At 42.8% G+C, this 24,200-nt stretch overlaps 1 protein-coding gene across 1 annotated transcript in view; it reads left to right on the top strand.

Moving 5' to 3' along the window:
* The first annotated feature begins 279 nt into the window (after positions 1-279).
* Positions 280-24,200, top strand: part of LOC128666874 (cytochrome P450 2G1) — an 85,083-nt gene continuing 61,162 nt past the window's right edge. The window contains exons 1-2 of the mRNA XM_053721677.1: positions 280-481; positions 13,581-13,743. Coding sequence (XP_053577652.1) covers positions 296-481; positions 13,581-13,743 — 349 coding nt within the window. The 5' untranslated portion in view covers positions 280-295. The remainder of the gene's footprint in view (positions 482-13,580; positions 13,744-24,200) is intronic.

Below are 24,200 nucleotides of genomic sequence, written 5' to 3'. Positions count from 1 at the left end.
AAAACTTTGGCGAGGGTGTGGTGGGTTTTGCTATGAAATATGAATATTTTGTTTATTCAAACATTATGGCTGGATATGTAAATGGTCCAAATAAATGGTTATTTTATTGCCAAGAGTAAAACAGGCAGCCAAATAAATATACTTATCCAACAAATGTATTAGGAAACAACATTGCTTATAGGTAGGAATAAATTATGGGTGGAGTTATCTAACACCACCCAGTATAATTCACTGAAGAGATAATTAACCGTTCACAATAACTCCAGATTAAGATAGAAGTAAAAACCTCTCTTTCATGTCTCTCATGGATATAACAGGATTTGGAATGTTGCTACTTCTGCTCATAACCAGCATTTTTATCTATTTGACATGGAACAAAATGTACAAGAAACGTAACCTTCCTCCAGGTCCAACGCCTCTACCGCTGATTGGAAATTTACTACAGATAAAGTTAGGTGAATTGGCCGGATCACTTATAAAGGTTGGTTTGATTATGAGACTTTTAATAGGTTAAAGGCTCAGATCTATTATGGAGGATAGTGACCTAATGACAGTAACATGTTTAATAAATTAAAGGGACAGTTAACTCATATTTTGTTATTGTTTAAAAAGATAGATAATCCCTATTATTACCCATTCCCCAGTTTTGCACAACCAACACAGTTATATTAATATACTTTTTACCTCTATGATTACCTTGTAGCTAAGCATCTTTTGACAGCCCCCTGATCACATGGCTTTTTATTTATTACCTATTGACTTGCATATTATCCAATTACTTTAGTGTCTGTAATAACCCACGGGCGTGAACATAATGCTATCTGTATGGCCCACATGAACTAGCAGTCTCCTGCTAAAAAAGCATGTGATAAGAGGCTGTCTGTAGTGGCTTAAAAACAGGCAGAAATGTAGAGGGAATGGGTAATAAAGGTGGCTATCTTTTTAAACAATAACAATTTTAGTGTTGACTGTCCTTTTAAAGGGTCAGAGGATTGTTCGATTAATGTGACTAAATGATAGTTATAGGATTATTGCGTTACACCCAAATAGCCTAATGACATTGATATGTTTATATCCCATATATGGGTAAAGTGACATAATAATAGTGACTTTTTTTGAAGAGTCAGATGTTGTTAAACTCTCTGTGGTGTAGGAAAACATCTTCTAGTAGCAGTGAAATATTTTATGGGTTACAGAGTCAGTCCCCCTGTAGGACTGAGTCTTAATGACAATGAGGCCCTCTTATCAAGCTCCGTACGGGGCTTGAGGGCCCGTGTTTCTGGCGAGTCTTCAGACTCGCCAGAAACAAAAGTTTTGGAGTTGCGGTCTTAAGACCGCTGCTCCATAAACCTGTCCGCCTGCTCTGGTGAGGTGGACAGGAATCGCCACAATTCAACCCGATTGGGTTGATTGACACCTCCCTGCTGGCGGCCGATTGCGTATTGCTCTCCACATTCAGCGATGTCTGTCGGACCTGATCCGCACTGTTGGATCAGGTCCGACAGACACTTGATAATTCGGCCTCAATGACTTGTTTAATAGATTAAAGGGACAGTCCCTATGAAACCAAAGTAACCTAATGATACAGATATTGCAGGGATAAATAGAACTAATGCCAGTGACATGTTTAATATGCTACTCACTTAAATGGTGGATAAGCAAACAGCAATGCATTATATAACAACTAGTCCTAAAGCCCGTTCACACGGGCCATTTTTTGCAGTACAGTGGTCCCACCCCTGGCGTTCTCTCCCTCCCACTCTCTTTTGCTTTCTCTCTCTCCCCCCTCTCTTTTGCACTCTCTCCCCCTATCTCTCACTCGCTCCCCTCTCTCTCTCTCGCCCCTCTCTCTCTCTCTCCCCTCTCTCTATCTCACCCCTCTCTCTCTCTATCTCACCCCTCTCTCTCTCTCTCTCTCTCTCTCCCCTCTATCTCTCTCTCTCCCCCCTCTCTCTCTCTCGCCTCCTCTCTCTCTCGCCTCTCTCTTTCTCTCTACCCTCTCTCTGTCTCTCTCCTCTCTCTCTCTCCCCTCTATCTCTCTCTCTCCCCCCCTCTCTCGCCTCTCTCTTCCCTCTCTCTGTCTATCTCCTCTCTCTCTCTCCCCTCTATCTCTCTCCCCCCTCTCTCTCTCTCCCCTCTCTCTCTCTCACCTCTCTCTCTCTCCCCTCTCTCTCTCCCTGTCTCTCTTTTCTCTCTCTCTCCCCTCTATCTCTCTCTCTCTCTCCCCCCTCCCCCCTCTCTCTCTCTCCCCTCTCTCTCTCCCCTCTCTCTCTCTCTCTCCTCTTTCTCCCCCTCTCTCTCCTCTCTCTCCCCCCCTCTGTCTCTCCTCTCTCTCTCTTGCCCCTCTATCTCTCCCCCCCTCTCTCTCTCCCCCCTCTCTCTCTCTCCCCCTCTCTCTCTCTCCCCCCTCTCTCTCTCTCCTCCTCTCTCTCCCCCCTCTGTCTCTCTCTCTCCCCTCTGTCTCTCTCACTCCCCCCCTCTCTCTCTCTCTCTCTCTCCCCTCTGTCTCTCTCACTCCCCTCTCTCTCTATCTCCCCCCTCTCTCTTTTTCTGTCCACATCTCCCCTCTTTCTCTCTCTCTCTATCTCTCTCCCTCTCCCTCTCTCTCCCTCTCCCCCCCCTCTCTCTCCCCCCCTCTCTCTCTCTCTCTCTCCCCCCCCCTCTCTCTCTCTCCCCCTCTCTCTCTCATTCTCTCTCTCCTTTCTCTCTCTCCTCTCTGTCTCTCTCTCCCCCCTCTCTCCACATCTCCCCCCTCTCTCCACATCTCCCCCCTCTCTCCACATCTCCCCCCTCTCTCCACATCTCCCCCCTCACTCCACATCTCCCCCCTCTCCCCACATCTCTCCACATCTCCCCACATCTCTCCACATCTCTCCCCTCTCTCCACATCTCTCCCCTCTCTCCACATCTCCCCCTCTCTCCACATCTCCCCCCTTTCTCCACATCTCCCCACATCTCTCCCCTCTCTCCACACCTCCCCCCTCTCTCCACATCTCCCCCCTCTCCCCACATCTCTCCACATCTCCGCACATCTCCGCACATCTCTCCCTTCTCTCCACATCTTCCCCCTCACTCCACATCTCCCCCCCTCTCCCCACATCTCTCCACATGTCTCCACCCTCTCTTGAGCTGTTTGAGCTCTCTCCACGGCCCTTCACGGGCCTTCACGCGAGGCTCCGCCCCCTTCATGGGCCTTCACGTTAGGCTCCTCCCCCTTCACGCTTGGTCACGCCCACTTCTGCTCGGCGCAGTCGGCAGAACAGTTAGGGACTTAGGCCAGGTGTGTTTGTCCTCGTGCTGTCTCTACTGCGCATGACAGCTTCGGACAAACACACTTGGCCTTTTATAGTATAGGATAGGCTGCAGACCTCTCTAGCAACCAGTGGTTAACGGTTTTCTTAAAGGGACACTAAACCCAAAAATGTTCTTTTATGATTCAGATAGAGCAGCAATTTTAAGCATCTTTCTAATTTACTCCTATTATCAATTTGTCTTCGTTCACTTGCTATCTTCATTTGAAAAAGAAGGCATCTACACTTTTTTTTTTGGTTCAGACTCTGGACAGCACTTTTTTTATTGATGGATGAATTTATTCACCAATCAGCAAGAACAACCCAGGTTGACAGCCCCCTGATCACATGACTTTTTATTTATTTTCTATTGACTTACATATTATCCAATTACTGCTGTGTCTGTCACAACCCACAGGCGTGAGCATAATGTGATCTAAATGGCCCACATGAACTAGCAGTCTCCTGTTGTTAAAAGCAAACTAAAAAGCATGTGATAAGGGATGTCTGTAGTGGCTTAGATACAGGCAGACATTTATTATTATTATTATTATTATTATTATCATTTATTTGTATAGCGCTGCCAAATTCCATAGCGCTGGGTACAATGATAGGGGTATACAATGACAAAGATTTGTGATACAATACAAAACATAACAAGACTAAACAAATCTAGCACAGGAGGAAGAGGACCCTGCTCCGGAGAGCTCACAGTCTACAGATTTAGGGTGCAGAGACATAAGGTTGGGGTAGCTTGTTACATCGGTTGTATTTGCAGCAGTGAGTCAGGCAGTTCATGTACATGTATTAGCTTGGTTCGGATGCGGGATGGAGGATAGATGGTAAGCCTCTCTGAATAGGTGGGTTTTCAAGGATCGTCTGAAGCTATACAAGGTTGGAGACAGTCTGATGGAGCGGGGTAGAGAGTTCCAGAGGACAGGAGCAGCACGTGCGAAGTCTTGGAGGCGGGAGTGGGATGTAGAGATAACAGGAGGGTAGAGACGTAGGTCAGAGGTTGATCGAAGAGGACGGGATGGGGAGGTGACATTTAGAGGTGTAAAGGTTATAAACTATATTAATATAACAATGTTGGTTGTACAAAGCTGGGGAATGGGTAGTAAAGGTGGCTATCTTTTTAAACAATAAGAATTTTAGTGTTGACTGTCCTTTTAAAGGGTCAGAGGATTGTTCGATTAATGTGACTAAATGACAGTTATAGGATTATTGCGTTACACCCAAATAGCCTAATGACATTGATATGTTTATATCCCATATATGGGTAAAGTGACATAATAATAGTGACTCTTTTTGAAGAGTCAGATGTTGTTAAACTCTCTGTGGTGTAGGAAAACATCTTCTAGTAGCAGTGAAATATTTTATGGGTTACAAAGTCAGTCCCCTGTAGGACTGAGTCCTAATGACAATGACTTGTTTAATGGATTAAAGGAACAGTACCCTTTAAGACCAAAGTAACTTAATAATACAGATATTGCAGGGATAAATATAACTAATGCCAGTGACATGTTTAATATGCTACTCACTTAAATGGTGGATAAGCAAACAGCAATGCATTATATAACAATAGGCTGCAGACCTCTCTAGCAACCAGTGGTTAAAGGTTTTCTTAAGTGTAGGAAGGAAGTGACTATGGGGCTGATTTATCAAGTTCCGTATGGAGCTTGATGCCCCTTGTTTCCGGTGAGCCTTCAGGCTGGCCGGAAACAGAAGTCTAAAGACCGCTGCTCCATAACTTGCCTGCTCTGAGGCCGTGGACAGAAATCGACCCGATAAATCTGCAGGGGGCGATATTGCACCAGTAGTTCACAAGAACTGCTGGTGCAATGATAAATGCCGACAGCGTATGCAGTCAGCATTTATCGATGTGCATCAGACAAGACACACTACATTGTATCATGTCCACTCCCACTATAATAAATATACCCCCTAATGTCATTTGACATGTTTAGTTGGCTAAAAAGTAAATCCTAGGCAGTAAAAAAGCAGCCTAATGAAAGTGACAGATTTACTGGGTTCAAACATCCGTCCCATTTAGGAGCAAAGTGAGCTAATGACTATTAAATATTTAGGGCCGGATTAATATTTATATTATCAGTGATTTGTAGAACGCCAACAGGTTCTGCAGCGCTAAAGACATGGGTCTATTATGCAAGGTGACAGTTATGAGAGACAAAAGGGACAGAGGGCCCTGCCAAGAGTTTCACTGTAAATCAGGTCTCATGAAAGTGATCTACAAAGCAGCTAGGCTCAGGGGTTAACCAAAGAATGAAAGGAACTAAGATAGAAAAATGTTAGTGTATATTATATGCATCCCTAAACAGCAGAGTCTTTAGGCAGTGCTTGGAAGTTTGAAAACTAGGGGAGATTCATGTAGAGCGAGGCAGAGAGTTCCACAAAATAGGGGCCAGTCTGGAGAAGTCTTGTAGACGGGAATGTGAGGAGGTAACAAGAGAGGAGGAGAGAAGGTGGTCATGTGCAGAGCAAAGGGAACGGGATGTTGAGTATTTTGGAGATATAGGGTGGAGCAGTGTTATTGAGAGCTTTAAAAGTTAGAGACCAGAATTTATGTTTTATTCTGGAGGTTAAAGGAAGCCAGTGAAGGGACTGGTAGAGAGGTGCAGCAGATGAGCAGCGATGTGTAAGGAAGATCATCCTGGCAGAAGCATTTATTATGGATCGTAAAGGGAATAGACAGCAGCTTGGGAGGCCGGAGAGGATGGAATTGCAACAGTCAAGGCAGGAAATGATTAGAGAGTGCATTAAAGGCTTAGTTGTGTCTTGTGTGTGTGAAGAAGTGGCAAATTTTGGAGATGTTTTTAAGGTGGAGGAGGCAAGAATTGGTCAAAGACTGGAGGTAGGGATTGAAAGAGAGATCTGAGTCAAGTGTGACCCCAAGACATCGGGCATGCGGGTTGGGGTAATTATGTTATTAACACTTAGAGAAAGTTGGGGGTAGGGATTTTGGAAGAAGGGGGGAAATAAGGAGTTCAGTTTTGAGAGATTTAGCCTAAGGTAGTGAGAGGACATCCAGGATGAAATATTAGAAACACAGTTAGTGACATGAGTTAGTAAGGAAGGGGATAGGTCTGGTGCAGTGATGTAGATTTGGGTATTATTGTCAGGGTGCCAGGAATCAGACTGAGACGAGAAGTGCAAAAATAATCACACCTTTATTAATAGCAAAAAATAATAAAAAGTCCACAAGTCAAATAACAAGCCAGGAATCAAAACCAGAGCTGGTAGTCAGACGAGCCGAGTCAGGAGCCAAAGTGAGTAGTCAGATGAGCCGGAATCAGGAACAAGGAGAACAGCAGAGTCAGAAACAAGCCAGGGATCAGGAACCAGAAAGGACATCAGACAGCCAGGTAATACACAGGAGCTCTCACAAACAGGTCTGAGACAACGCAAGGGCAAATCATACGGAACAAAGGCCTTTTAAATAATAAGTGATGACATCACAATTCTGAGACTGCATCCTGTCTCATATGGATGATGTACACCAGTCTGGCCATAAAAGGAAATGCAGGAAATGAGCAGCATCGCCCAGAATGCACCAAAGCCAGCAAGAGAGGTGAGTAAAATGGCTGCCAGCAGCACATGGCAAACAAAGCAGGAAAAAGCCCTGACAATCATCAGCATACAAATATTGAAACCCATGGGACTGTAACCTAAGGATGATGTATAAATTGAGAAGAGAAGGGGACCAAGGACAGAGCCTTGCGGTTTCTCAACAGAAAGTGGTTAGAGGATGTGCCAGAGAAGGTAACACTAAAGGTCCGGTTAAACAGGTAGGAGAAGAGCAACGAGAGAGCTGTGTCACAGTTGCCGAAGGATTGAAGGGTTTTGAGCAAGAGAGTGTGGTTGACTTTGTCAAAGGCTGCAGACAGATCAAGAAGGATTAACAAAGAAAAGTGGCCTTTAGATTTTGCTGTAATTAGGTCATTAGTAAACTTAATGATTGCAGGTTTTGTGGAGTGTTGTTTGTGAAATCCAGATTGCAATGGATCAATGAGGGAGTTTAATATGAGGGAATGTGATAAACGTGTATATACGAGCCTTTCCAGAGGTTGGGTTGAGGTGAGGGGGAGTAGGGAAATAGGGTGGTAGTTGGATGGGGATGATGGATCAAGAGAAGATTTTTTGATGATAGGTGTAATGAGTGCATGTTTAAGAGATAAGAGAAATTGATCAGTGCTGAGGGAGAGATTAAAAATATGTGTGAGGATAGGAGTAAGAGTAGGAGAGAAGGAGGGCAGTAATTGTGAGGGGATGGGATCAAGGGGGCAGGTAGTGAGGCGAGAGAAGGATATAAGGGCAGAAACTTCTTCCTCAGTAGTGGGAACAAAAGAGCTGAGTCTATGGCTTTGCAGGTTTTGGACATGGGTTATTGGTTGGGGGGGGTAGACACTGGTAGGGAGATGATTTCGCTTCTGATGGAGTCTATTTTTAGGTGAAGTGGTTGGCAAAATCTTGAGCTGAAAGAGAAGTGGAAATAGGAGGTGGGGTGGGTGGAGAAGAGTGTTAAAAGTAAAGAACAGACGTTGTGGGTTTGAAGAAAGAGTAGAGATAATGGTAGACAAGTAGTCCTGCTTGGAGAAGTTAAGGGCAGAATAGTAGGAGTTTAAGATAAACTTATAATGAAGGAAGTCAGTTTTCTCAAGTCGCTCAGCAGTGCAGGAACATTTATGTAGGTAGCGTGTCATAGGAGTATGCGAGGGCTGAGGATGAGCACGTGACTTTTTGGCTATGGTAGGAGGTTCCAAATTGTCGAGGACTCTTGTGAGACTGGAATACAGATAGATTGGTCAGGGCAGGAAAAGAAAGGGATGATGGAAGAAAGCAGAGGTTTGAGAGAGTTTGAAAGATGTTGCCGATCAACTGACTTAATGCTCCTGTGGAATTTGGTGTGAGGGCTAGAAGGAGGGACAGAATGAATTGCTGTTATGGTGGTCAGAAAGAGGAAACAGTGAATTTGTGAAGTTTGAGAGAGTGCATCGATAGCTGAAAATCAGATTGAGGGAGTATCCATCTTTGTCAATGGGGGAGTCAGACTACAGTGACAGACCATAAGAGGAAGTGAGCTGGAGAAGTTTTTTTGCAGCAGGGGCAGCGGGATTATCAACAGGGAGGTTGAAATCCTGAAGGATAAGGGTAGGGATGTCTGAGGAGAGGAAATAAGGTAGCCAGGATGCAAAATGATCAAGAAATTGAGTTGAGGAGCCATCAGGGTGATATATAATAGCAACACATAGAGAGACAGAAGAGAATAAGCAAATCATGTGGGTTTCTAATTAATAATATGTGAGGGAGGAAATGGGTTTTATTTGTTGAAAGGTGCAATGAGAGGAAAGTAAAATATCTACACCAACTTCTTGCCTGTTTCCAGGCCTCATGGCGTGACTGAAGTGTAGACCCCCATGTGACAGCACTGCAGGGGAAACTGTGTCTGATGGAGTGAGCCAGTTGTAATTGTACATTGTAGTGTATTTTTGATGTTTTTTGTTTTGCAAAACAGTTAACCAGAACTCTGAGGATGCGCTATTAACTTTTACTATGAACGCTACACCCAACGCCCGCAAACAACCGCGATAAACCCCTTTTTTCTTGTGTGTAATTGTTAGACCACCACTTGTAATCTTACACTTAATGGGTTAAAGGGTCAGTCCCATATAGAAGCAAAGTGACCTAATGACAGTGATAAGTTTATTGGGTTAAAGATTCACAGCTAGTTTTGCATTATGAGTGGCTCAGTAATAACTTGCAAGTTATTTCTACCGCTCACCTTTAATAGAGCTGCTATTACAGGATAGCAAAAACCCGGCTATATGGTTGCGTTGAGCTCCATACTGCACACAAACACCAGCGCTGCTTTGAGCTGCTTTGACATGCTCGTGCACGATTTCCCCATAGACATTAATGGGGAGAGCCGGCTAAAAAAACACCTGCAATGACGGAGCGTAAAGCTCTGTAACGCAGCCTCATTGATGTCTATAGGGAAAGAAAATGTATGTTTACACCTAACACCCTAACATAAACCCCGAGTCTAAACACCCCTAATCTGCCGCCCCCGACATCGCCGACACCTACATTACATTTATTAACCCCTAATATGCTGCCCCAATGTCGCCACCACCTGCATAAATTTATTAACCCCTAATCTGCCACCCCCGATGTCACCGCTGCCACTATACTAAAGCTATTAACCCCTATATCTCTGGCCTCCCACATCACTAACACTAAATAAATATATTAATGCCTAAACCTAACGCTAAGTCTAACCCTAACACCCCTAACTTTAATATAATTAAAATAAATAGAAATAAAAATTATTATTATTACCTAAATAATACCTATTTAAGACTAAATACTTACCTGCAAAATAAACCCTAAGCTGTACACTAAAGGTTCCCTTTAAGGACGTCATCCAAGATGGCGTCCCTTGAATTCCAATTGGCTGATAGAATTCTATCAGCCAATCGGAATTAAAGGGTAAAAAAATCCTATTGGCTGATGAAATCAGCCAATAGGATTGAGTTTTAATCCTATTGGCTGATCCAATCAGCCAATAGGATTGAGATCACATTCTATTGGCTGTTCCAATCAGTCTTGTTAGGTATTCACTTTTTCAATGTAGGGTCATTGAAAAAGTGAATAGCTTACGAAACGCGTTTGTCCTGTATCTCTTGACGGCAAGATTTTCCTTTTATGTGTTTTGGCAATAAAGAAGCTTTTAATTTCAAAGCAAGAAGTGGCGTCTTGTTTTACCACCCAGACCTATCCTATTGACTGAGTGTGAGGATTTGGCTAATTTTGGTTCAGTGTTTTCTGTGGATTAGGTTAAGTTCCCCGTGTATCCTGAGCACCAGACCGGACCCGAACTGAGTTACGCATCATAGCTCCCGTGGAGAGCGTTGTGGAGGAGACACTGTGCAGTGCTGCAAAGTTACAAATAACTCAGCGCGGAATACAGGTAAAAGTGGGACCGTGTGTATTACTGAGCACTTAGCAAGGACTTACACAAATGCAAGAAGCATGACAGTTAAAATGAGAGAGCTGTAGCTCTTAGTTGCAGAAGAGGACTATAATATTGTCATTATAACTGAAACTGGGTGGGTTGATTCACATGACTGGGAAGTTAACATAGAGGAGTTATACTTTATTTAGGAGGGACAGGAGTAATAAAAGGGGTGGAGGAATTTGCATGTATATTTGCATTTATATTAAACCTAACCTTAAACCTACAATAAAGGGAAGATATTTATGATGATACAGGTGACAATGTAGTGACCCTTTGGGTTGAAATAAGTAGTAGGGAAAATAAATTCTAAAAAATATTTCTAGGGACATACTACAAGCCCCCCATTATTAAAGAAATGGACTTCAACTACTAATGCAAATGGGAAAGGCTGCTAATAATAACAGGGCTTTATTATTAACTACCCTGATATAAACTGGGCCAATGAAACTAGTAATTCAGCTAAGGGGGATAGATTCTTAAATGCTCTCAGGGATAACTTCTTGTCACAATTATTAGAGGAGCAAACTAGGAATAAAGCTAAATTGGATTTAGTGTTATCAAACAATATAGATATAGGGGTAGATTTGACAAGCAGCGGATGCTGCTTTCTACGCCCGAAGTTCCAGGATTGCCTGAAATTTAAGTTAAGTCATAAGACTGCTGCTCCTTAACTTATGGCGGACTGCAATCATCGCAATACAAAACGATCAGGATGACTGTCACCCCCTGCTAGTGGCTGATTGGCCGTGAATGTGCAGGGGGCGACATTGCACAAGAAATGTTTGTGCAATGTTAAATGCCATCTATTAGGTGTAACTCAATGTGGTAACAGATTCAGTTTATGTTTTCTTTTTGAAATTACATGCATCAGTTTACTCTGTGTATTTTGGTAATAATTGATTTGGTGTAACTAACTAAATCATTTTGTCTAACAGAGGTGTCAAAAAAACTGAATCTATCGATGTCCATTACTGTGATACTTATCATTTAAATACTGACAGCTGCTTTTAATCTGTGACCCTGAGCACTTGCTATTTAAGCCAGTAGCTCCGGGTCACAGATATGTCTATGAGTAAGGCTATTCCCTAAGCCGAAACGCGTAAGACACTTTGTCTTAGGAGCTGTCAGGCTCGTCTCTGTGGATTTTAACATCAGAACAAATAAAGCTCAAAACTTGATTTAATACAAGTGCCTTGTAGTCCTGCTTGGTCTTTCTGCTAAATCAATGTTAAATGCCAACAGCGTATGCTGTCAGCATATAGCGATGTGGGGCGGACATGATTCGCTACAGCAAATTTGAAGTCACATTTGAAATCACTTTCAGTGCCTTGAGGGATCAACTAAGACTTTTAATTTTAAGAAAGCAAAATTCAATGATTTAAGGAAATCGTTAAATAACATAAATTGGGAAAAAGTATTCTCTATTAAAAATACAAAAGTATAGTACAAATAAAATGTAACAAATCAGGCAAAAAAGCCAGGGGTCAAGTCGAGCGGCAAAGCATTAGAACGGAGTTCTTGCATTATTTTTGCAGGTGGAACTAAGTTCCTCCTGGACAGAGAACAGAAATGCTTCAGTAAACACTGCTGTTGGTGGGAGGAGCTGGAACAGTCTAGTTAGAGAGATAGTGAGATCCTCTAGTAATGGTCAGTAAGATGTCCTACAATACACTGTATGCAATCCTGTCAGCGGTCCTGCTGTGTGATCACATTGCACTATGTTGAACACAGGGTGCTTACATTTCTGTGTGGCTTGCTCTGGGGTAATGTAGCTCCCCTCAGCAGAAATAGGACTATTGCACTTTAAGTGGGTGAGACTTTGTGACAGAGGAGTCTCAGGCCAAAAGGCAACCCTTCAAAACTTCATTGGTTTAGTTTAGATTTGCTTTCATTAACCAAGGTGTATAGATCATATACATATACATACAGTGTGTGTATGTATGAATGTATAAACAATAATTGTGAGGGGGTGGAAATCTTAGTGAGTTCCCACACTTTTTTTGGTAGGACTTGACCCCTTAAAGAAAAGCAATCAAATTAGCCAAAATTGAAAATGAAAGATTAATTGCAAGTCAAACCCTAAAAGCTTTTTTTAAGTACATAAATGGCAAAAAAATGCTAATAAGATACTAGTATGTCTTAAAAGAGACATTAATGCAATCGAGGAAAGCATAATTCTGTCACTATATAAATCCCTAGTAGGACCTCACCTTGAGTAGGGAGTGCAATTCTGGGGACCGATCTCAAAAAAAGACATTGCAGACTTAGAAAAAGTTCAGAGAAGGGCCACAAAACTAATAAGGTGAATGGATAATCTAATCTATGAGGGGAAGTTAGCCAAACTGGGTCTGTTTTCTCAAGAAAAAAGGCGCTTGAGAGGTGACATGTTTACTTTATATAAACATATTAAAGCACCATATACAGAGATAGCAGAAGCTCTGTTTATACCAAGAAAATTGTTTGTAACAAGAGGTCAAAATTTAAAGCTGGAGGTAACAAAATTTAATCTCCAGCAAAGTAAATGTTTTTTCACTGTAAGAACAATCAAATTGTGGAACTCATTACCTAAGTAGGTAGTAAATGCCAATATGTATAAGATACATTTAAAAATGATACATTTCTGTCTAGAAACAGAATTCAGGATATAATTGCTTGTGTTAAATGGGTCACCTTTTTCAATGGGATTAATTTAAAAAGGTGACCCATTTAACACAGTATATGCTAAACTTGGTGGATTTCTGTCTTCTTTCAGCCTCATCTACAATGTTACTATGTTATATTTTTTAGCACAGTTTTCAGCAAATGATAAACTACTCTTAGAGACTTTTAAAGGGCCATATTCCTGGAATGAAAATCAAAACAAGTTTTTCTAACAAAGCAACAGTTTTAAATCTTTATAAAATTTGTATTTTGTATGCAGATATTTTGAAATGCAGTAATTTAATAGCTGACACATATTTAAAAGATTACATTTAATGTTCCATTAATACTTTCCAAAACTTGAAAACATATTAAATCTGCTCATAAACTTAAAAATTCTTAGGGGTAAATAAAAGTAAACAAACACGGCAGAAACGCGTAAACCATGTCTTAATTACTCCTCTGCACGCTTGTGAGAGCCTCCTGTATTTGTTATAAAGATTGGGAATAAAAGTGAAGTTTTACAAAAGCCGGGTATGTCTTCCATCGTTTCTAAATAAAAGAAAAGTAATATTTAGTTATTTACCATAATCCCTTTGTACTCTATGTTACAGCTTCAGGACCAGTATGGCCCAGTCTATACATTGTACTTTGGCTCGCGGCCTGTGGTTTTCATTTGTGGATATCAGGCAGTGAAGGAAGCCCTTGTTGACCATGCAGAAGAATTTGGAGTCCGTGGAAGAGTTCCTACAATGGACAAATATACTCAAGGATATGGTGAGTAAAACATGTATTAACCCCTTAATGACCACAGCACTTTTCCATTTTCTGTCCGTTTGGGACCAAGGCTATTTTTACATTTTTGCGGTATTTGAGTTTAGCTGTAATTTCTCCTTTACTTGTGGGATATTCTCCTTCCCTACAGGAAGTGGCAAAGAGAGCACACAGCAGAGCTGTCCATATAGCTCCCCCTCTAGCTCCACCCCCCATCATTCTCTTTGCTGGCTCTAAGCAATCGGAGGGGTAAAGTGAATGTGGTGTTAGAATCGTAGTTTTTATTTTCTACAAGCAAAAGTTTGTTATTTTAGTTGAAATGATTTTTATTGAGTGCAAGACATCACAACAGAATAAATATACATGGAACAAATCTGGGCCGCCAGTGACCCAACCCACACCGGGTTAATAATGTGTGATAACATAGAAAGATTTGAACAAAAGTAAGAGATCCAGTACGCAGCTGGGTCCTCGGTAGTCCAGTTGCACATTTCTTTTCCTCTTTTTTTGTGTAAAACAATACAAAAATAAGACAATGGAATGTAAAAATAACAAAAATAAAAGCATGTGTAATTTTAACATTAATAACAATAAGCCTGTCAGAATGCTATATGTTTAATTTTCGACCTTTTGTTTCTCGTCATCTCAGACGTATCTTTGTTTGTGTTATGTTTTATGTCTGTTGCTCCCTCTCAGCCCCACCCTGTTGTATAGATTGGCAGGGATTCCCATCAGCTCCCCCCATTATCCAGTAAAACCAAATTTTCCCAAAAGTGTCCATCTTGTTTTGTAGGTGGGCAGCTGTCTCATGCATAGCGTACACACCAGCCACTTTGTTGGTTATCTCCGACCATGTCGGTACCCCTGTCTTCCAGTGTTTGGCTATTGTGGTCCTAACTGTAGTGAAGATTATTCTAAGGAAAGTGTTTATGTGGGAATTGTATCCCTGGGTTCTAGTATTTAATAAAGCTTGGGAGGCACTGATGGTTATTCGGTCTCCAAGAAGGTTAGACAAGAGGTCTGAGGTCTGATCCCATATGTTTTTAACCTTGGGACATTCCCACCACATATGTATGTATGTACCTTTGGTCTTACACCCTCTATAACAGAGATTGGAGTTCCCCTTTACCGAGTATGCTACTCTCTCCGGAGTTAAGTACCACCGAAACACTGATTTCAGGCTATTTTCTCTGAGGTCTGCGCTCAATAAACCCATACTTGCCTCAAATGTCAGGGTGTACCAATCTTCTGTGGTTAGATCTACGTTCAAGTCTCTCTCCCACCTATTAATGATGGGTGGTCTGTATTTTGTTTTGGCTGATTGTATCGCGTGGTACATATGTGAGATAGCTTGTTTGGTTCTGTAATGTGCGCTACACTGCTTCCCAAATGTTGTAGAGCGACCCTCCCTCTTATCATAGGTGTAAGAATGGACAGCTGAGGAAATCTGCAAATACACAAACCATTGTAAGGAACTTGGTTCTAATCTTTCCTGCAGTTGTGTGAATGTGATCATAGAGCCTTGTTGTAGGAAATCTGCTACTCTATATAAGCCTTTGTTCTCCCATTTGTCTATATGTATATGGCAGTCTCCTGGGATTATATATTTTAGTGGTTTTTCAAGAGCGTATTGTGATATCAACTTGTGAGAGTGTATTGATTTGTGCCATTGTCGGCAAGAGATCAATAGAGCGCGTGGTTTGAAACCTTTTGTGGTCGTCAGTGATTCTCTCTTCCACAATATGTCTTCTGGCGAGCTGAGTCCCCCCATGGTGGCTTCTAAAGCCGGCCATATAATATCACAGTTTCGTCTCCCTAGTGTCGTGGTCTGGGTCAGTCTGGCAGCCTGGTAATAGTCTCTTAAATTAGGGAGGCCCACTCCTCCTAACTGTCTATGTCTCGTGAGTATGATTTCGGGTATTCTAGCATGTTTGCCTCCTCTTAGATAAGAGATCAATTTGGATTGGATAGTATCTAAATCTTTGTTGGGGACCTCAATTGGCAATGTTCTAAAAAGGTAGAGGAGTCTGGGTAAGATATTCATTTTGATCGATGATAATCGTCCATACCATGAAAAGCCATGCTGTTGCCATCTCGTGATATCGTGTTTTATAGTTTTGTATAAAGGAAGGTAATTAGCTTGGTAAAGTTTATCGAATTCTGGTGTCAGCTTGACCCCCAAATACTTCACATGGTCCTGTACCCAGGAAAAATCAAAATTTATTTCTAGTAGCTTGATAGTGGGCTTAGGGACTGCTATGGGGAGGGCCTCACATTTATCCACATTAATTTTATATCCCGAGATCTTGGAGAATTTATCTAGGATGTCATAGACAATGGGTAGGGAGCTGGTTGGCTTCGTCAGGGTAAGGAGGACATCGTCCGCGAATAGTGTCAATTTATGGGATTTTCCCCCTATCTCAAGACCCTCAACCCCTGTTTCTCCCCGGATGAATTCTGCTAGCGGCTCTATGCATATTGCAAAAAGCAGGGGCGACAGTGGGCATCCTTGTCGGGTGCCATTTAGAATGCTGAAAGTATTAGATTGGTGGCCGATCGCCCTTACATATGCTGTGGGGTTGGAGTACAGTGTGTTTATTGCAGAGATGAAGGATCCCCTGAAGCCCATTTTTTTTAGTACTGCCCCCATGTATCTCCAATCCACCCTGTCGAATGCCTTCTCTGCATCCAGGGATAGGAGCAGAGAAGGCACTCCATGACTAGTAAGGTAGTCCATCACCGACACCATCCTTCTGATGTTGTCTGGGGCTTCCCTCTCTTTAATGAAGCCAACCTGATCTGGGTGTATTATAGTGGGAAGAATATGTTTTAACCTATTAGCTAAGATTTTTGTGATTATTTTAACATCTTGGTTAATGAGGGATATTGGCCTATAGCTGGCACAGAATTTAGGGTCTTTCCCTTGTTTGGGGATGACTACTATTTTAGCTTTTAGTAAGTCTTTAGGTAGCTCCTTGCCCTCCAGCACGTGATTTGCTAATTGTGTAAGATGTGGGACTAAGAGGCCAGCAAACATCTTATAGTATTCGCTCGGTAAGCCATCGGGCCCCGGAGCTTTGCCTGGTTTAAGTTCTTTAATGACCTGTGCTACTTCTATTGTGGTAATTTTGGAATTGAGGGAGTCTCTATCTGCCTCTGTAATTGTCTTCAGATTTGCTTTGGTGAGAAAGTTATTGAGTAAGGTTTCAGTGGACCTGCATTGGTCGACTTTTTTGCCATTATATAACTCCTGATAAAATGAGGCAAATGCATCCACAATCTCCTGGGGATGCCCAGTCTCACTACCCCCTTCCTTACAAATGAGGGGTATAGACACCGCCGCATAGTTGTCTCTGATCTTTTTGGATAAGTATTTGTCTGGCTTGTTGGCATAAAGAAAGTATTGTGTCTTCAGTCTATGGGCATATTTTATTGACTGGTTATTGAGGATCTCGTTAAGCTGGTTTCGTTTTTGGTTTAATTGTTTCAGGATGGACCCGGACAGTGTTAATTTGTGTTCCCTCTCTAGGTTCCCAATGTCCTTAGTCAGTTTCTCCATAGCTAGATTTGCTGCCTTTTTAATCTGCGCTTTTTCTTTTATTAACATGCCCCTGATTACAGTTTTATGGGCGGCCCAAACTGATGTTGGATTGTATGTAGAGTTCTGGTTAAGAGTCCAGTACTCTTCCATTGCTCGGGTCAGTTTTTTTTTTTGTCAGTGGGTTTTGAAGGCATGATGGGTCAAATGTCCAGGTCTGTGTCCTATTGGGATTTTATATACCTTGGAGTGATATCTGTGTTATTGAATGGTCTGACCAGGTGCACGGGTGGATTTTAGCTGACAAGAGTAATGGGTTTAATATTTGGCTGATCATAATGTAGTCTAGTTTGGAGTAAGTATTGTGTGCTGTAGAGTAGAATGTTGTGTCTGTTGTGACCCCATATAAAGATTTCCAAGAGTCCACTAGGGTGTGTGGGGACAACAAGTTTAAAACTGTGTCGGCTACTTTTCTTAGGTGATTTAATTTTTTAGAAGAGTGTGGGGCCCCAACATATCTGAGTGCTTGAAGGTCAATATTGAAATCCCCCGCTAGGACTATTCTAATTTGTGACCAACCCGTTAGTAGTCTTGTAATTTCCTTAAAAAAAAGCATCCTGCTTCTCGTTTGGGGCATATATATTGCAAAACAGGACTTCTACTCCCTGAATCTGGCCTCTCACCAACAAATACCTCCCCTCTCTGTCAGTAGTCGAGTCTATGTGTACGAAGTGTAGTGAGGAATGGAGTAGTAGCGACACCCCTCTTTTTTTCTCCCCTGCAATAGAATGATAGTGTTGATGAAAGTCACTAGACCAATACTTGGGAAGTTGTGGTTTAGTGAAATGTGTCTCCTGTAAAAAGATCACATTTGCTCTGAGGCGTTTGTAGTGATTAAATGCTGTGCGTCTTTTAGTGTCTGAGTTTAGTCCTCTCACATTGTGTGAGACTAGATTAATTGTTGGTAGGGCCATTAAAGTTTTCTAGGGTGTGTGTGTGACCTAACACCTGGAGGCCTTAGAAGGCGTGAGTGTGAAGGGGGCACACATGGGGGCCCCAGGTCTGGGCAGGAAGTGGTCATTATAAGGTTCGCATTAGACAGGTTAGACATGACTCTTCTATAGCATCTGACAGTTGCATAAAAACAGGTTAGCAATAGATAAAACAAAAATTTAACTCTAAATTGAATAGAAATAACATTATAAACATTATAGTAACTAAGCATGTGTCTATTAATAACAACGGGTTTTGCAGTAATTCTAATGGAAACATGTCTAGAGCTTACAGATTATAGATATGGGTAATACAAGCATTTATTAGAACGGTTATCTAGGGTGGGCTCGTAAACCCACTCCTGGATAAGCAATAGGCAGAGATTGTGACAATATTACCTAGCAGTCCAGTTCATGGTTTCACTTTTTTCTTCTTCGCCACTCTGGACCACCTGGATCTATTTCCCGGGGTCCGTGGCTCTTTACCTGTAGCGTGTAATGATGAGACAGGTTCCTCAGGGAGTACTGGAGTCTCTACATTTAAATATTGGCATATTTCTGGAATGTCCTGTGCTGATTTAATGGTGAGCATCTTTTGGTTGTGGGAGATGTGTAGTGCAAAAGGATATCCCCACCTGTATGAAATATTTTGCTTCCGCAACAAAGATGTCAGGGGGCGAAGGGCATATCTTCTCTGTAGGGTGCGGGCACAAAGGTCTTGAAAAAATTGAATAATTTGTCCTTGAAACTTGAAAGGTTGGTGTTTCCTGGCCGCCGACATGATGCTTTCTCTGTCAGGGAACTGCAGCATTCTGACTATGACATCTCTGGGTGGGAGTCCCTCTTTTGGTCTTGGTTTCAGGGCTCTGTGAGCTCTCTCCATCACAAAGTTTGTTTCACCCTCTCCGCCTGTGACAGCTTTGAAAAGGCGTAGTAGGTATGAGGGTAGATCTGTGGCTTCTACTGTCTCTGGGATCCCTTTTAGCCTGATGTTGTTCCTTCTGTTTCTATTTTCTAGATCCTCCATTTTGTCTTGGAGGTCTAGAAGCTGTTGTTGGTGGGATGTAATAGATTCAGAGTTTGATGTTATATTTTCAGTCAGAGATTCATATTCAGTCTCTACCGCCTCCACTCTATCTCCCAGCTCAGATAAATCTTGCTTTATCTCTGCTAAGCTGTTCGTGACTGAGGAGTGCAAACTATCAATTTTGTTCATCAGTTTCTCCAGGCCCACAGCCATGTCTTCTTTGGAGACCAGGGTGTGGAGATCAGCTTTTGTCATGCTCCCACCTTCCCTTGGAGGTTCCACTATGTTTAATGTGTGTGTCTGGTGTCCCTCTTCTGTTTCATCATCAATCTCCTCTGTAACCAGATTTTTAGTAGATCTTAGGTAATTGTCCAGTGCAGTGGATTTTAGGTTTTTATCAGATTTGTTAGGCTTTTTAGCTGTCATAGTGGCACAGTTCTGGTTGGCAATATGAGGCCTTTGTTGACACACTAGCAGCCTGGGTTGTTATGTAGGAAGCTCTCGCAAACCCCAGTAAAGGTGGCAGACTTATTTTCAATTCAAAGGCCCTCCTGTTTACTTGGCAATAAGGATTATAACAGTCTGAGATCAAGCCTGTGGCGGTATTAATGTGGGGCCTTTTTGGTTCTTTAAAGTCATGTGCACTGTTTTCTCGGGCGTTATGTGCGGCCTGGAGGTTAATGCCTAGTATTTACATACCCCTTCTATCAGGCGTTGCGGTCACTGTTACCGATGGAGCTGCAGGGGAGGTAGTGGCTTCCTCGTCGCTTCCACTTTCACCCACCGATCGACTGGAGCTTAATGGCGGCTGTGAGCGCGGCCGGAATATGGCCGTTTGCCAGGCCTTGCTGTGTGTTGCTTTATTCTCTGCTTTCCGGTCTCCTCTGAGTATCGTGGCGGGAGGTCTCGGCTACCGCTCACCAGTTGGCCCACATAGAGCAGGTAATGGGTTCTGGTCTGGGTCACAGGCAGTCTCCTCGCTCCCTTGTTTCGTGATGGCGTGTGTGCTGTGGCGCGGTAATGGGAGATCGTGTGCCGCGGTTCTCAGTCTGGATTGTTGTCTTCTCTGCCAGTATTTTTGACGGCACTCTGCCAGAAGTATCTGCTTGCTTTAGTAATCATCCATGGATGCTTTTAGACTTTGTTTGAAGTCTCCAGACATGCTTTTCTTTCTCATAGCTTTTATTACTGCAGGGAGCTGCCAAGTTATGCTGCCATCTTAGAGCTTGGCTAAACTCCGCCCCCAAAAGTTTGTTATTTTAAATGGTACCGGTGTGTACTATTTACTCTCTAGCAGAAAAGAGATGAATATTTCTGCAGGGAGGAAGATGATTTTAGCATGTTGTAACTAAAATCCACTGCTGTTCCCACAAAGGACTGAGGAGTACAAGAAAACTTCAGTTGGGGGGAACGGTTTGCAGATCAGGCTGCAATAAGGTATGTTCAGTCATTTATTTCTAGACAAGACTGTGATAATGCTAGAAAAGACTGATAAGATCCCCATGAGGGAAGGGTAAGCTGCATTCAGAGGCTAAGTATGGAATTGCTAGCTTACATAACAGGGCTAATTTATGCTGGTTGACACTACTTAATGGCAAACGTTTTTTTATTGGGTTTTTTCCTTTGGGTTTCTTTCAGGGGTTGTTACTCACATGGGTATTATTTAAACACTTAGGAGTGTTTCTTTAGGCCTCACAAGCACCGGAGTAAGGTGGGAGGGGCCTAATTTCACGCCTCAGATGCGCAGTTTTAGTGACTAGAACTTCAGGCTGTTTCACATGGAGGGTCCTGCTACAGTTTGAGGACACATAAGAAGCTTTTTCCCCACAAATCTGACTCCTAAGGGCAGGTAGGGCCACAGCAGAGCTGTGGCAAGGGGCTGAAGTTGTTTTAACCGGTCTGTTGGCTTAATATCGATCCGGTTTGGGCATTAAGGGGTTAATCGTTTTTATTGCTAGTGGTGCAATCTTACTAATGCTTTAGGTACATACTGTGAAAACTTCGAAAAGTTTGCTGCATTTTTCACTGTTTTGGAAAAATTGTGTGTCTTTTTATCTCTTAAAGGCACAGTAACGTTTTTTGCAAAGTGTGTTTTTGCTTGATTAAAGTGATTTCTAAGCCTGTTTGCCTTAATACTAGTCTGTTAAACATGTCTGACACCAAGGAAAATCCTTGTTCAATGTGTTTAGAAGCCATGGTGGAACCCCCTCTCAGAATGTGTCCCACTTGTACTGATATGTCTATTCACTTTAAAGAACATATTGTTGCATTTACAAATGTGGCCCTAGATGATTCTCAGATATATGGTAATGAGGTTAGCCCGTTAACCTCTCCCCAAGTGTCACAACCAGTTACGCCCGCTCAAGCGACGCCTAGCACCTCTAGTGCGTCTAACTCTTTTACCTTACAAGACTTGGCGGCAGTCATGGATAATACCCTCTCAGTTTTTTTATCTAAACTGCCCGTGTTACCTGCAAAGCGTGATAGCTCTGTTTTAAGAAAAGATTCTGAGCATTCTGACGCTTTAGTAGCCGTATCCGATATACACTCACAACGCTCTGAAATGGGGGCGAGGGATGTGCTGTCTGAGGGAGAAATTTCTGATTCGGAAAAGGTTGCTCCTCAGACAGACTCAGATACGCTGGCTTTTAAATTTAAACTAGAACACCTCCGCTTATTGCTCAGGGAGGTATTAGTTACTCTGGATGACTGCGACCCTATGGTGGTTCCAGAGAAATTGTGTAAAATGGACAAGTACCTAGAAGTTCCTGTCTACACTGATGTGTTCCCGGTCCCTAAGAGGATTGCGGATATCGTTACTAGGGAGTGGGATAAACCAGGTATTCCCTTCGTTCCCCCCCCCTGTTTTTAAGAAAATGTTCCCCATATCTAACCCCATGCGGGACTCGTGGCAGACGGTCCCTAAGGTGGAGGGGGCTGTTTCTTCACTTGTTAAACGCACAACTATACCAATCGAAGACAGTTGTGCTTTTAAAGACCCTATGGATAAAAAATTAGAGGGTTTACTTAAGAAAATTTTTGTACAACAAGGTTTTCTTCTCCAACCTATTGCGTGCATTGTTCCTGTAACCACTGCAGCTGCTTTCTGGTTCGAGGTGCTGGAAGATGTGCTCCAGATGGAAACCTCATATGAGGACATTATGGACAGAATTAAGGCTCTTTAGATGGCTAATTCTTTTATCACAGATGCCGCATTCCAAATAGCTAAGTTAGCGGCAAAAAATTCAGGTTTCGCCATTTTAGCGCGCAGGGCGTTATGGCTAAAGTCCTGGTCGGCCGATGTGTCGTCAAAATCCAAACTATTGAACATCCCTTTCAAAGGAAAGACCCTCTTCGGGCCTGAATTGAAAGAGATTATTTCAGAAATCACTGGGGGAAAAGGCCATGCTCTCCCCCAAGACAAGTCCTTCAAGACAAAGAACAAACAAAATAATTTTCGTTCCTTTCGGAATTTCAGGAGCGGTCTTGCTTCATCCTCCCCTGCTGCAAAGCAAGAGGGTAACACTTCACAACCCAGGGCAGCTAGGAAGTCTTACCAGGGCTGGAACAAGGGTAAACAGGCCAAGAAGCCTGCTGCTGCCTCTAAGACAGCATGAAGGGGTAGCCCCCGATTCGAGACCGGATCTAGTAGGGGGCAGACTCTCTCTCTTCGCTCAGGCCTGGGCAAGAGATGTACACGATCCCTGGGCCTTAGAGATTGTATCCCAGGGATATCCTCTAGAATTCAAGGACTCCCTTCCAAGGGGAAGGTTCCATATTTCTCGTCTGTCTTCAGACATGACAAAGAAAGAGGCGTTCTTATGCTGTGTAGAAGACCTACATACAATGGGAGTGATCCACCCAGTTCCAATTGCGGAACAAGGGCTGGGGTTTTACTCAAACCTGTTTGTGGTTCCCAAAAAAGAAGGAACTTTCAGACCAATCCTGGATCTCAAAATTCTAAACAAGTTCCTCAGAGTCCCATCATTCAAGATGGAGACCATTCGGACAATCTTACCAATGATCCAGGAGGGTCAATATATGACTACCGTGGATCTAAAGGATGCGTACCTACATATTCCTATCCACAAAGATCATCACCAGTTTCTCAGGTTCGCCTTTCTGGAAAAGCATTATCAGTTTGTGGCTCTTCCTTTTGGGTTGGCCACTGCTCCCAAAATTTTCACAAAGGTGCTAGGGTCCCTCCTGGCGGTTCTAAGACCGCAGGGCATAGCAGTGGCGCCTTATCTAGACGACATCTTAATTCAGGCGTCGACTTTCCAAAGAGCCAAGTCTCACACGGAAATTGTATTGGCCTTTCTGAGGTCTCACGGGTGGAAGGTAAACATCAAAAAGAGTTCTCTCTCCCCCCTCACAAGAGTTCCCTTCCTAGGAACCCTAATAGACTCGGTAGAAATGAAAATATTTCTGACGGAGGTCAGAAAGGTAAAACTCTTAACTGCTTGCCGAGCTCTTCACTCCATTCCTCGGCCATCTGTAGCTCAGTGCATGGAGACAATCGGACTAATGGTAGCGGCAATGGACATAGTCCCTTTTGCATGGATGCACCTCAGACCACTGCAACTGTGCATGCTCAAACAGTGGAATGGGGATTATGCAGATTTGTCTCCTCAAATACAGTTGGACAAGGGGACCAGAGATTCTCTTTTCTGGTGGTTGTCTCAGGATCACCTGTCTCAGGGAATGTGTTTCCGCAGACCAGAGTGGATTATCGCTAGCTGCGGCCAAATTCATCAGATTTCAGTCGGACAACATCACGACTGTAGTTTATGTCAATCATCAAGGGGGAACAAGGAGTTCCCAAGCAATGATGGAAGTAACCAAAATAATCAGGTGGGCAGAGGATCACTCTTGCCATCTCTCAGCAATTCACATCCCAGGA

Source organism: Bombina bombina, chromosome 7, assembly GCF_027579735.1.
Source record: "Bombina bombina isolate aBomBom1 chromosome 7, aBomBom1.pri, whole genome shotgun sequence".
Taxonomy (NCBI): domain Eukaryota; kingdom Metazoa; phylum Chordata; class Amphibia; order Anura; family Bombinatoridae; genus Bombina; species Bombina bombina.
This window is presented reverse-complemented; position numbering and strand designations above follow the sequence as displayed.